General features: G+C 35.2%; 1 protein-coding gene across 4 annotated transcripts in view; it reads left to right on the top strand.

The window, feature by feature from the left end:
- The window catches only part of WT1 (WT1 transcription factor), a 55,190-nt gene extending 44,758 nt beyond the window's left edge, over nucleotides 1–10,432 (top strand). For 2 of the 4 annotated variants that reach the window (XM_087878142.1, XM_034417170.3), the window contains 3 exons: nucleotides 3,087–3,176; nucleotides 6,179–6,262; nucleotides 8,284–10,432. In XM_087878142.1, coding sequence (XP_087734268.1) covers nucleotides 3,087–3,176; nucleotides 6,179–6,262; nucleotides 8,284–8,405 — 296 coding nt within the window. In that variant the 3' untranslated portion in view covers nucleotides 8,406–10,432. Of the gene's footprint in view, nucleotides 1–3,086; nucleotides 3,177–6,178; nucleotides 6,272–8,283 lie in introns of all 4 variants that reach the window. The other 2 variants (XM_034417171.3, XM_034417169.3) reach the window with 1 other exon arrangement.
- Nucleotides 10,433–14,641: the final 4,209 nt, after the last annotated feature.

Genomic DNA, 14,641 nt, shown 5'->3' with positions numbered 1-14,641 from the left:
TATCACTGTTTCAGCAGAAATTTTGCTGATAACTCTGTTACCATTATGGTTGTTTACGAAGTCCCCTTCTGGTATTAATACTGTTGACCCAGATATAAAAAAAGTAGTCTTTTTTTGGAACACCCAAAATAATATATTTTTAAAAATATTTATCAATAATATTGCACCCACTTCCACCCATCATTAAAATGAAGTAGCAACAATGATTTATTAGTTCGCAAATGATGTATGACTGGAGGATTTTTTTTAAACACACAAAGTGATACTTAGTTTCAATGAACTTTTTCTTCCCAGCAAAACTCAGTTGTAAGCAAACCGAATACAATAACTCATCACTTTGAAGATAAAGTTTTTGTAACAAATTATCTGCGGTGAAAATAATTTCATTAAGTAACAAGATTTATATTAATGGAGGTTTTTTAAAAAAAGTTATAACAACTCTTCGAGGAAATAGAAAAATGGCCGTGGAGTATGCAAGTTAAACAATTGTAACTTTCTTTCTGATTTCCTTTATACAAAACTAAAATTTGAACCTACTCAACTCATTTTACACAGACTGCAGTTTCTTTGTTGACTTTACTACAGAGCTGATTTGCTGCTAAGAGGTTAGATTCTCCCACTCTGGTTTCTCCAGATATATTGCAACTACAATTTTAATTAGAACTTGGTTTATATATATTAGTGGATTACATCTCAATATGCCCTCCCCCCCAAAAAAAATATGATGGCATTATAATGCAATTGTTTCTGATTATCCAAGATGGGGAACTAGGTTAAAAGTATAAATGCTTAAGTTAAGCCTAACTACATCGATACAGTTTTCTTGGCAGTATTATGGAAAGTGTTTAGCCAACAATCCTGAAATTCCCAGGCAGTTTCTTCATCCAAGTCCAACTGACCCTGCTTAGCTTCTAAAACCAGCCAAGGTTGTCTGGTCGACTGGGTTCACCATCTGCTGAGACCACAGACTAGTAACTACTGATGAGCAAAAATACCAACACATTTAACTCTTGAAAACCATGCTAAACCACAAATCTAATGCTCATTACCTTGCTTGGATTCTACAGTATTGAGATAATTTGCTAGGGATGCCAAATTTTCAGATGCTGCTACCACTTCCAGAACTATAACTTGAATGCAAAAAACAAATTTTGTAAAAACGTTCTGTTACTGGGACTTAATGCAGGTTCGGATTTTGGCTAAGCTAATGGAGGAATCCGCTGTGAAGCTCAATTTCCCATGTATTCATACATACTAAGGATGAAAAGAGCATGTGATTAGACTGTGAACACCTGATAACTTCCATAACTTAGCTGGGGACTTATTATGTGAGTTTTCTTAATTGGTGTTTAGAATGTTTATTTGCATAACTTAGCTGGGGACTTATTATGTGAGTTTTCTTAATTGGTGTTTAGAACGTTTATTTTCAGAAGAAATTATAAATAGGACTGAACAATAAATAGATAAATAACTTTATTGTCATTGTACATGTATACACAGTATACCCATACAACAAAATTCACTTAACACCCAAAGACCAGGTCCAACACACATAACAATCCCCAAACACACCCCTACCCACCACAAATTCCCCGCCCCTGAACCACCCAAACATCCACACAACAGACCAAGTAATACTATCCAACAGCTCACTGATGGTGGCCCTTTAGTTCATTGTTGAGTGCAATTATAGCTTTGCCATAAAAACTAATCAGAAAACGTGTGATCCGAGTTTTAATTGTTCTGTACCTTCTGCCAGAAGGCAACAGTCCAAAAAGATTGTAAGCAGGATGGGAAGAGTCTCTGAAAATGTTATGCAACTTTCTCAAACAGCGAGATTCAAAGATGTCGTCCAGGGCTGGTAGCTGGAGTCTGATGATATTCTGGGCAGTTTTAATGTTCTCTGTAGAGCTTTTTTGTCTGCTACAGAGCTGCAATGTACAGGAAACAATGTTGTTTCCTCAAAAACTTACATAAAAAGTATACCTTTGCCTTAATTAATAAACAAATGTCTATAAAAATATGTTTATTATAACCACAAAGCAATTAAACAAGATTGTCATTATTCCTTTTTGTAAACCATGTTCAATTCCCTTCCTGAACATTTCCCTATTTTTTTCAGGGCTGATTCTTTGTCACAAGTATTCATTGCTCCATATATGCATTCTAGCACTGGAATTATTTAGTTGCAAATGCATGGATTTTAACTGTTACCTGAATAACCTATTCTGTCTCTTACAAATATTTCTTTTTTTTAGACACTCATCATAGCCAATGTCTTTGGGTGGTTAACAATAAGCAGTTAAAAATTTAAAACAATTCATTCGTTTATTTAGTATATTTCTATAGCCACTGATTTCACAAAAATGTGACTCTGAGCAGCATACAATATAACAGTTAAAAGCTCCATAGCAATCTAAAAACAGTAAAAGCTAAATAAAAAGGACGTATCAAATACACCTGTAAAACCTAGGAATGTGGGAGAACAAACACCACTTGCTCTCATATAGCCACCTTGTAGGCCACCCCTTGGAGCACCATGGATGATTAAAAAAGAAAGAAGAGAAAAGAAGCTTTAAGGGCCTTCTAGAAGGCCAACAGAGATGGGGCTAATATCAGGGTAATCCAGAGGGCAGGGGCTACAGCAGAAAAGGCATGCCAGATGGAACTCCTTTGAAGGTGGGACTTGCTGAATGTCCCCCCTGCATGACTTGGTGGGATAGGTAAATGCAATTGGGAAGATGTTATGTAAGAAGTTGTAAGATATCACAACTACAAAAATTTTACAATAAATAGCAGCCAAAAAAAAAAAAAAATCAGAATTACTAATACCATCTTCTTTTCACACACTCAGAGCCTAGACCTTGGCACAATAAATATTTTACACAATTCCAACCATTTATTTTTAAGTTAGAAAGTGGAAACATCATTAAAAAAAAAACACTTATATTATCTTTTCTCTAAAGATAATCCATTGCACTATCTCTATATTACACGTGAGAGTTGTTCTAGCATGTTAATTGAAGTTTCATTTAATGCCTACAATGTTATTTTACTTCCTTCAAATAAACTTGTTTTTTTCTAAGGAGAAAAACCATATCAGTGTGACTTTAAGGACTGTGAACGAAGATTCTCTCGTTCAGATCAACTCAAAAGGCACCAAAGGCGACACACAGGTTTGTTGCATATCTGAGCTTTTGACATTTGTTGCAATTTGCGGTTTCCCTTATCAAGGGTATGTGAAATGGAGTTGTAATTTTTTTTTGCTTTTAAGAGCACTAAAGGTTGGGACTATGACCTTTTATGTGTTTGTATAAGTTCAGAAATACACTATAAAGAAGCAGTGCTGAACTTAGGTTGCGATTATTTATATGCCCCTTAAAAATATAGTAATGTTAGTACAGATCAGTTAGTCTTTACCTTGGGAAGAGCGTTTGTGCCTTAAATGTAGTTATATAATTTGATTATTTATAACCATATATGCTGAGCATAGGCAATCCTGAAAACTAACTTTTTGGCCTGAAATGCTGGGAAGTAATTCTTTCCCTATGCTTGATAAATAATGTGGGAAGGTACGGTATATTGGTTATATTCCTTGATAGTTGAAATAATAGCTACTTAGCAAATCTTAAGAGGTTTAATAATTTTTTTAAGAAATGATACAGGTAATCATTGACTAGCGACTATTGCTTTAGCAACTAGTCAAAGCTATGGCAGTGCTGAACGAAGGGACTTACAACCTGTCCCTGATGTTACAGTGCCCCATGGTCATGCGATCAAAATTTGGGGGCTTGGCAGTCCACCTGCACTTACAACCTCAAGGATGCTGTAGCTTTTCTCCAGCCACCTATCTTTTCCCCATCTTTCCCCTTCTGGCCCTCTGCTCTCTGTGGCCCCTGTCACCCTAGCTGACCTTTGTAGTCTTCTTGCTGCTGCTGCTGACCAAGCATACCCAGCCTGGTCCTTTGCAAGGCAATGCAACATTATGGCCACATAATGCTTTCTTCTCCAGGTCTCACATAGTGATTGCCTCTTGAGACCTGAGGAAGATGGCCCCATATGGTTAGCAGTTGCCTTGTGAAGGACCATCCCTGGTGTAACTCATCATTAGTGGGAGCAAGAATGGTCAGCTCAGATGGCAGAGTTCAGGATAAGAGGGGTTTCAGAGTGCAGGACAGTGAAAGTGGCTGGTCTAGGCCAGCTGGGGCTTCTTGGGGTGGGGTGACAGCTTCACAATGCATTGCTGGGCTTCCTGAGGTGGCAGCAAAAGCAACATCAGAGTGTAAGTAAAAGTGTAATAAAAGCCAGCCAATCTTCATTTCTGACATTATTCCTTAAAAGACCATTAGTGGCTTTTCAGTAATATTGCCCACAAAGAAAATATTCAAGTCAAAGCACTAAAGATACGAAGGTTCCCAGAGTTCCTAAAGCATGCAAGCAAATTTGTATCTCAATTTTAATAAATTTCTCTTTCTAAAACAAAATAGTGCTGAGTACATCCCAGTCCTGTCACTCTACACCAGTCTTTTGGGCACCAGGGACTGGTTCCGTGGAGTGAGGTTTTTCCATGAATCAGAGGGAGTTTGGTTTCACGTCCTGCCTTCATCCCATGGATGGGGCTTCACTTGTTGGGCAGACCAGTTTCTGGCATGCCACGGACCGGTGCTGGTCCATGGATTGGATTGGGGACTTCTGATCTACATCATACACCATAATCCCATCAATTTCCTATATGTTTGGAATCTACAGAGAAGTTATCAAACTTTATGAATTGGCATCACTGAATCCTTGCAAAAAGTCCTATTCTGGTGCCACCATTTTACAGGAGAGTTACCAAGGTTGCATCAGTTCCTCGCTGTCCCACCATTACTTTGTGAAGTAACTAGAGTTATTCATTCAACTAGAGTTAATGTACTCTAACTCAGGTCATCAATCCTAACCCAAATACATTGGACAGTATAAACAAACATACCTCATGTTTTACAGCTTACTTTGCACTGCAGGCTAATGAAAGAAAAGCTCTTGTGCATGTGTAGAGGGTATAGAGGGAGAGAGGGAAGATCCTTTATCAAAGCAACAAACATAAATGTAGCTTAAGCCTATGGAAAAAGGAATTCATGAATAAGGACTGTCACTTTCCTAATTCTCAAGAAGATTAAAAAAGGGAGGAGGGAAAGAATTAACATGATTCTGATACTATGGTCACTCTAATAAAAGCAGGACAAGTGGCATCAGTTTCTCACTCTGGTCTACCTTATAGGACTGACAGTTCACTTCAAACAAATATATAGTTTCGATAAAGATCACAGCACTGGATAAACATCTAATTGTTCAAACAGAAATAAAATTCATTAAGTTGAATAGGGTTTAGCCTTTACTATGACTTCAGCCTTAGTACTTAAAAATAAAAAACTGATATCTTAAGAAATAACGAGGAAATATTTCTATGCAACAACATGTTTGCATAGACGTCTACAGATCAAGAATACTTTATGATTTATTTAATTCATCATTTTTATATGGCTGTTCATATTTTAAAATACCTAATTCAAATAACTAAATTAAATAGTATACTAACAGAGATTTGGAGCTCCTTTATGGACAATCGTAAATAAGCTTAAAAGAGGGGTAAGTGGAATACTGTGATTGATATTATGTGCACAGTTAATTTTTAAAGAATCTTCTAAATATGGAAAATAAACTCAGATTCCTTTTTTTAAAAAAAAAAATCACATCATGGATAAAGTTTTAAAAAAGCGCTTAGATATGCGAAGAATGCTGTCCTGAACTGAAATGGGAAAAAGTGCACATTATTAAAGGACAAATTGAATTGAGAAATAACAACCACAATCACGTGATGTTTCTTATTTCCCAATTTTTCAAGTTTTCACTCCAAAGTGAATTAATGCATCCATTTTTTGCCAGAAACCAAAGCATGGTAAAAGCACTAAATGGAGTTAAAAAGGACAAAGAGGCTGAGGAAGGTCAGATAGTTGAATTGCTTGATTAATGCGACTAGAGATGTGGAGGTTTGTACTTAGGGGCGGAAATGGCAATTGTCAAATAAAAGTAAAAGTCTATGTTTCTGGAATTCAGAAGAACTGATACTCTTATACTCCTGCAAAGGTATAGAATACCTATTCTAGAATACAAGAATAGATTTATTTTATGTATTTAGGAGTGAAACCATTCCAGTGTAAAACCTGTCAAAGAAAGTTCTCCCGATCTGATCATCTGAAGACTCACACCAGGACTCATACAGGTAAAACAAGTGCGTATACTTTTTTCCCATTTATATCTTCTTATTTATTTTATTGAAAGTTAAATTATGATATTTCTAGGAATTATTCTGAGCATATGTGATATTGATATGTCTTAGCTATTACAGAGAAAATAATGCTTAGGGCAGGAGGGGGGCACACTCAACTTTGGCAACTTTAAAACTTGTGAACTTCAATTCCCAGAATTCCCCAGCCAGCCATGGGGAGTCTGAGAGTTGACATCCACAAGTCTTAAAGTTGCCAAGGTTGGACACACCTGGCTTAGAGCAAAACCAAGAGTCATGACTAATTATCCTTCGGCAGAAGAATTAAGTTCAGTTGACAGAGTTTACAGTTGCCCTAATCTGTTTTTTTTAACTCAATTTAATTTGAGGCTGCAACTTCTAGCCAACATTCTAAATAGGACAGACAGACCCAAATCTTACCATGTTTCCCTGAAAATAAGACCCACCCTGAAAACAAGCCCTAGCCTGATTTTTTTTGGGGTGGGCCTAATATAAGCCCTATCCCAAAAATAAGCCCGGGGGATGGGCGTGGCCAGCAAGCAGGGGCTGATGGTGTCTGGCAGCCCACTGGCTCTTTGGCACAGCACAAATAATGATAAGTCAAAGCGTGGAGGCAGAGGCGGGGGGGGGGAGAAGACTGGTGATCCAGACATGCTGCGCTACTGCCTGACTCATGGAAGGCTCGTGGGAGGCTTGTGTGGCACCACCAGCAGCAGACGGAGGAAGAGGCATGGGGGATGGGAAAGGCAGGTGACCCTGATGCCCCCCTGCAGGTGCTTGTTCAGTGCAGCCACAGGCAAGCTGAGAGACGATGGGATGGAGTGGGTGGATCGCCTCTGACTCCGCCTGGCTTTTTGCCCAGAGGGAGTTAAGCTTTGTCTGGTTGCAAAGGGGCAAGGTTATCAACATAGATACTGTGCTTGTTTGGTACAGATTTAGGGCTGAGACTTTTTGTAACGACCCTAACCTCTGGACCACAAGTTTATTCAACTGAGGGATTAAACAGGGAATTGAATACCTGTTATTAAATGTACATTTAAGACACATATGCATAAATATGCATTTAAGACACAGGCATTAATTTAAATTGATGATGGTTTAAAATATTTTAAATTGTACTTTTAATATTTTTATTACAAATCTTGTTTTTATATTATTATTATTATTGCAAACTTTCAAGAGGCTATGGTAGTTAGTACCATAAAATGTAATGTAAAGGCTTGCTGGTCATTTTTCCTTTAAGCAACCTTGTGAAACTTGACTATTCGCAGCCAAAAAAGGGATATTAGTATAGTATAGTATAGTATAGTATAGTATAGTATAGTATAGTATAGTATAGTATAGTATAGTATAGTATAGTATAGTACAGTACAGTATAGTCTTTTGTAAATATCTATTATATAAATATAAATGTATGTATAATATAATACATAAAATAATATAAATGTTCAAAATTTGAATAGATATAAAATTTAAGGAAAACATATTTTTATAAATCTAAAAATATTGGAAGGTTTAATTGAGCACCTTCTATATAGGATATATACTGGAAGCTCTCTGAACTCTTCAGAGTACGAAAATGTTGCAAACATATAGAACACATTTTTATTTAAAAGCAATAGAAACTGAGAGATTTACTCAACTTCTATTGGAATCTTTAGAAAGTTGAACATGAGCTTAATGAAGCACCCTATTGTCCAAAGATAGGCATCTACTTCAACTCTAAGCTGGTTAGAATGCAGTATTACAGGCTAACTCTGCCCACAGCCAGGAGTTCAATTCTGACCTGCTCAAGGTTTTCATCTTTGCAAGTTTGGTAAAATGATGGGGGCAATCTGCTGACATTTGTAAACTACTTAGAGAGTGCTGTAAAGTGTTATGCAGCGGTGTATAAGTCTAAGTGCTATTGCTGTTTAATCAAAGTTCTAGGAAGGGATAAGGCAATAGTATGTATTAGGAATATGATGATAATGTATAACTGTATATTTTGTTAACAGGTGAAAAACCTTTCAGCTGTCGGTGGCCCAGCTGCCAAAAGAAGTTTGCTCGTTCTGATGAATTGGTCCGCCATCATAATATGCACAACAGGAACATGACTAAACTTCAACTTACCCTTTAGATGTTTCATACTTTTTGCACAACCCAGATGGAATACTATGAACTGTTGCAAACATTTTCAACTATCATCTCTTTGCTCGTAAGGAAATCTTCAGATGCCTTCAGCTTGGACTTTGGAATTTTCCATTCCAAACCTCAAATGGTTTAAATTTGTAACATTATTATATAACTACGTTGGCTAGGTTACACTTTAAATTTTGCTATAGACTCTAGTTTATGTATATTTGTTCTTTCCTTCAGAAGATTTTGTACTTATTTTTTACTTGAAATTTGTCACAGTGCTCAGTCATACTCATACATAATGAATGGTATATGCAAACATCAATTCATACTGCAGTCCTGAACAATATATAGTCAGATTAATAACCTCTGCATTATCCAAGGCAGGACAATTTTATTCTCCTTGGAGAATTTTTACATAAACGAACTAATCCAAATCCCCGTTTGCAACTCTCAGAACTGTGGATGTAATATTTTTTATATAGATAAATAGATATAAACAACACATTTGAGAGGTGAGGGTAAATGCATCTCCCACTGTGCATTGAAATGTTGCATCTCACAATTATTTTGTGATGTTCCCACGTATCTCTACATTGAAGGTAGGGGATGCATAGGGACAATTGCCTATTGTGCGAGGCCCCTTCAAACTCCATTGAATATTTGTTGTGTGTATGCTTCTGTGTGTGCATGTGTGCATGTGTTTGTGTGTGTATAAGTCAGATTGTGCATGCTGTTAACATTTTGATCTATACACAGTTATTTATCTGCATAGAGATGATAAGCTTATATTATATGTGTGTATTCTTTCTCTGTGTAATTGGGAATTTTGCTTTTGGAGGATTCCCTGTCATATGGGGACAGCCTAATACACATAGTCATGCATTCATATGTTGTGTTCAAATCCTGATTATGCATTACTCCTGACCAATTGCCACGATGATCCTACGTATGTTCAGTAAAAATGATCTGAAAGTTCTGCCACCTATATTGATATTGATAATGAAACAATGAAGGATTTCTAGTTAATCTTATTTCTGGAAAACCTAGGACCTGAAAGAGATTTTCTAGAACCTGCTTACGGAAGAGCAAGAGATAATACAGACTTTATTTCTAAAAGTTAAGGAGGAATCATCCCTATGTCTGATTTTTTTTTTATCTTATCCCATCACATTTGCATTTAGATATACAATCTATCATTCCTTTTTTGCCCTGATTAAAAAAAAAGCAGAAAGTGACAATGTATGTGAAATCTTTTCAGTAAGTTGACAATGCAATTAACTGAACTCAATTGGACAGACAACTGAGTCAATATACATAAAAGTGAAGTGAAATTCTGTGTTGAATAGTACTATCATTCTGTGACATAAGAGAATGTCTTTTCCAAATTTGGTGATCTCAAAGGATTCAATATTTTTTTTTGTACTAAAAATGAGATTCTTGCACCGAAGTTGACTGATTTTTATCAATAGGTGTCATGTAGAAAAAAATGTATGATTTTTTTTTTTGTATTGTGAAGCTGGTCTAAATTGAGAATAGGTCCTTGCACAACATATGGTCATATAATTATAGAAATTTAGGATTTCTTTACCATGCAGCCATGCTGGTTATATGGCTAGCAAGTTGTATAAAATTAAAATTGAACTTAAGAGGCTGGTCCAGATTTTCCATTAACATATGGCTCTTAAGCTTAAACAAATAGCTCTTAAGTGACTTGAACCTCATTTACAATTATATGTGCAAGAAACCCAAAAATAAAATTTAAAAATGCCCAATGTGAGGAAATATATTATTTCAGGATTTGAGGTTTATTATTTACTATTAATTGATTGAAATGGTGTATATATCTCTATCTATAAATATATATATATCAAGTAATGTATTTGCTTTTAAATAATTAAATTTAGAAAGCAAATAAACATGAGGATTGTTAGGAATCAGAAATTCCTGAACACTGTGGATACCACAAAGAGTGTACCTGTGTTGTTCACTGAGCTTTCAAATAAAGCCCATTTAAAGAGAAACAAATAAGAGTCCAACAGATGTCTTATTTCATGGCATATTCGGTTTCAAAATTTCTTCAATAGTGTTGACTTCTTTTGTATATAAAGGAAAATCAGAGTGACCACTAGTTAACCTGTTTAGGTCTTGACCACAATCTATCCTTCTCACTGGGGAATTGTACTGACAACAGTATCACATTTCATATTATGTTGTAGAACTTCACTTTTATCCTGGACACTGATAGGAATTCTTTAAGAAAAAGACCCCAAAGCCACACTGGTTTCATTTGCCTTCAGTAAATTATTTCTGCTATTTTGGAACAGACTTCAACACTTTTAGTACAAAGTTAATGTAGCTATGCCAAAGTAGGCATTTCAGTTTATTCCCTTTAAAATCATAACCTCATTCTACAATCCTCACAAAACTGGGGGTGCTGCGCTCTATATTGTTAATCATAAATACATTTTTATTACAAAATTCTTCTAGTGAAGCTGTGCTGTCACATGAAAAATGAATGTACTGTGAGTTTTATCCTAGTAACATTTCTTAATTATACTGTAGTTTGATTTAGAAAGAATGCATAGATCAAGATCTCCTAGTCATTTTTATGGAGAGCATTCAACGCAAACCTGCCTATTAGATATTAAGATAGATAGGAAGTTATAATTTCCATTACCCCAAACAACTTTGGCCAATATTCTAACCTACATATTATCTTGATACAAGTATATGATAAATACTAATTTGATGACATGGATATTCTTGCTGTAGGTAGTAAGGTATAAAAATGAGCAGAAAATATATTTGCAACCAAACCATTGGATTTTACCAAGCAGCAAAGATATGTTTGGGCATATGGCTTTAATTTGTTTTTATCTTAAATTTAACCTGTATATTTTTTTTCTTAAAAATATGATGACAACATTCAATTTTTCCATATTCAGATATAAAACAAAAAGCACTAAAGTGAAGTGGCTTAATTCCCTTCATTGAGTACAGCTGCATCTTCTAGGATAACACAACAGTTAATTCTTCAAGTCGTCTTTCTTGCTTGGGAATTTAATCACTATTTCAAGGGAACTGTGACTCATTTGTATCAGTCAGTTTTATCTTTTGCTGTCAAAAGACAGCGTGCCTCTGGAGAAACTCATAGCAAGAATGGGAAAAAAAGGTTTGGAAAAAGTAGGCTATGTATGCACACATATTCATTTTTATTATACACCTTTTTATTTAAAGCTATTTCCCCCTACTTTTCAGCCAGTATCATCAATTCTATTAAAAACTGAATAAACAGATGGTCCCAGTCTTCATGGTCCCAATCTAAAAATAAAAAAAAACCTAAAATAAAAATAAAAATAAGATATAAGGAAAGGGATATTGGGAGAAGATTCTCCCATACTAATACAATTGCCTAGGTAGACAGACAGCCCTTATGATAGTGTTTACATATCTATACAATATACAAACACACAACCTAATTACATACTCCAGGTTAAGTACCTATTGCTTCAACATTAAACATCTTAATGAAAAGTTCTGACTTCAAAGGAATGTAGAAATATTCAAAATAATATAGAAGGGACTTATTTGACAAAGCACCATAAGGCAAGACAGGAAACAATGGATGGAAATTAATCAAGGAGTGAAGCAACCTGGAATTAATGAAAAACTTCCTTAACAGTGAGAACAATTAACCAGTGGAACAGCTTGCCTTCAGTAGTTGTGGATGCTTCATCACTGGAAGTTCTTAAGAAGAGATTAGACAGCCACTTGTCTGGAATGCTAGGGTCTCCTGCTTTTCTAGAAGACCTCAAGGTCTCTTCCAGCTCTATTCTGACTAAAAATAGTGTCATGCTTAGTATAACGCAAACCTTTACCATTTGTATCCCATAGGAATATTTGAAAACATGTATACAATAAGCCAAATACAAAAGTTAAATAAAGACCATTTTTCTAATTCAACTTGATTTCCCATCTATTTAAAAAAATCAAGCACATTTTCAGATGATGTATGAATGCAACCCTTTCTTGAGACACTCGAGATGCTTTCAACGCAAGATCCTCGAGAAGGAGGAGCAAAAAAGATCTGTATTTTCAAAAACAGGAGCATTCACTGCTCCAACCCTAAGACAACACAATTAATATTAAAACTTACTGCATCATTATCATTCGGCACACATTAAATCAGTTTTTTTGTGAAATAAATCACTCCGTTTGGTGTCAGAAGTTGGCAGTAGTCTGTACTTCATGTTAGTTATTTGCAGAGTGGCCATGTATCCTACCGTATTTTTTGGAGTATAATATAAGACACACTTTTTTCGCCCCTAAAAAGGGGTGAAAATTTAGGTGCGTCCTATACACTGAACCACTGTGCCACCATGGCTCCTTTTGGCTTGATAGCACATAAACAATCAATCAAAACCTTTTTAATATAATAATTTTATTAAAGATTATAAGTACAGTAATAAAACTATTGCAAACTGGGGAAAAAACAGAAGAATAAAAAGACACCATTAGGAACTACATAGCTATTTCCCTCTCACTGAATAAGAAGAATCCATTCAGGTTGACAATGTAATATACATATGCATTGAAGAAGTGAGACTGGATTCTCAATTCTGTAGGACCAACCTACATGGACCTGTGGTAACTGCTACTTTGGTATTCTGCCAAAAACTTATGAAAATGAATGTTAGAACATATAAAATATTGGTTCTAGGAGCCCAGTCAGACTTGGATCATATTAGGAGAAAAAGAGTTAATTCCTTCCTATAGCTCCTGACATAATTTTACTTTAGCTTAAATAAAGTATTTAAAAATATACTTGGGTTTTCTAAATGATAGATTTCTTTGGTTGCAAAATAAACAACATATTGCAGTTTCTTAAGGATCAAAGGGAATTACCTCAGTGTAAATAGGGTTACTACATGTCCAGCAAATGAAGGACATTCCTCCTTTTTGTCGTCATGTCCTCTTTGAGCAACCTAACCCTTACATTGTGTGAGTCTAAGAGCACAGGTTTTTTTAGTTTTTCAGGAGGACTGTTTTTACAATAGTAGTCGTTCAAACGTTCGGTTTTTTGAAATTGAAACTAATAGTAAATTATCTGTTTCCTTCACTTGTTAATGGAGTCAGTGGCCTAGATTTACATTATTTTCTGATTCCAGCAGTCAGCTTCAATCCAATCTCTTCAAATCTACAGCTGACATGATTCCTCACACATTTCTGTGGTGAAAGCACATCATAGTTGTGTAGTACAAACCATTCTTTTTCGCTAATAATTTTAACCACTAGATGGCTCACTCCCAAAGTATTTTATTTAGCTGTATATTGCTGAAGTTGAACAAAAAAGGATTGCTTAAATAGTAATATGAGCAAAAGAGTCTTAATGTTCTCACAAGCATGAAAACATTGAAAAAATGCAAGTGTGCAACTTAACTAAATGAAAAAACAAACAAAGCTTAGAGATGAGGTAACTGAATTATTTGCAAGTACTATACAAATAGAAGTTGTATTGGATTTTATGTCTGTGATTTCTTGAAAGTGAAATAATTTTTAAAAAGGGGAATGAAAGAGAAATGAATTTTCTATCTTTCTACAAGATACCTAACCAATGACCTTAAGTAAAGCCATCTTGGTTTGTATCAATGTGATACAAACCAAGATAAAGAAAGAACCAGAAAAAGCAAAATTGAGGCAAAGGCTATTTTATCATAACTAACCATTCAATCTAACCTTTTCAGAATTCAGTGAAAATCCTGATGTTATAATAGTAGTGGAGGGGGAAGGGCAAAACCCATATTTATTTATGTATACTCCTGTGAGAGAGAGACTCCTGTGAGATATTCTAGCTGGGTTTCACCTCCTCATCCTTCATTACGATTTAGAGTTGAGCTGTGAGAGGTGACTCCATTGAAAAAGATGTCACTTAAAATAAGACTAATTATTTTGTACATATAAATTATTGATAGGAAGAACAAGCAGAAACAAGATTGAAAGTCTACATGCAATCAGTCATTCTAATTCACTTTGAAACTGACTACAATGGCAAGGGAATGAGTTATATAGTAAATATCAGGGAGTTTTGTTGGCATTTGAAAATAAGAATTATTCTGATTTAAATAGATAGGGATATCATTCAGAATGTGCTATATCATATTTATCTATCTATCCATTAGCTTTCTTCTACTGTGTTTTCCCAAAAATAAGACCCTGTCTTATATATTTTTTTTT

This window comes from Pantherophis guttatus, chromosome 1 (genome assembly GCF_059756535.1).
Source record: "Pantherophis guttatus breed Tessera chromosome 1, ASM5975653v1, whole genome shotgun sequence".
Lineage (NCBI taxonomy): Eukaryota > Metazoa > Chordata > Lepidosauria > Squamata > Colubridae > Pantherophis > Pantherophis guttatus.
This window is presented reverse-complemented; position numbering and strand designations above follow the sequence as displayed.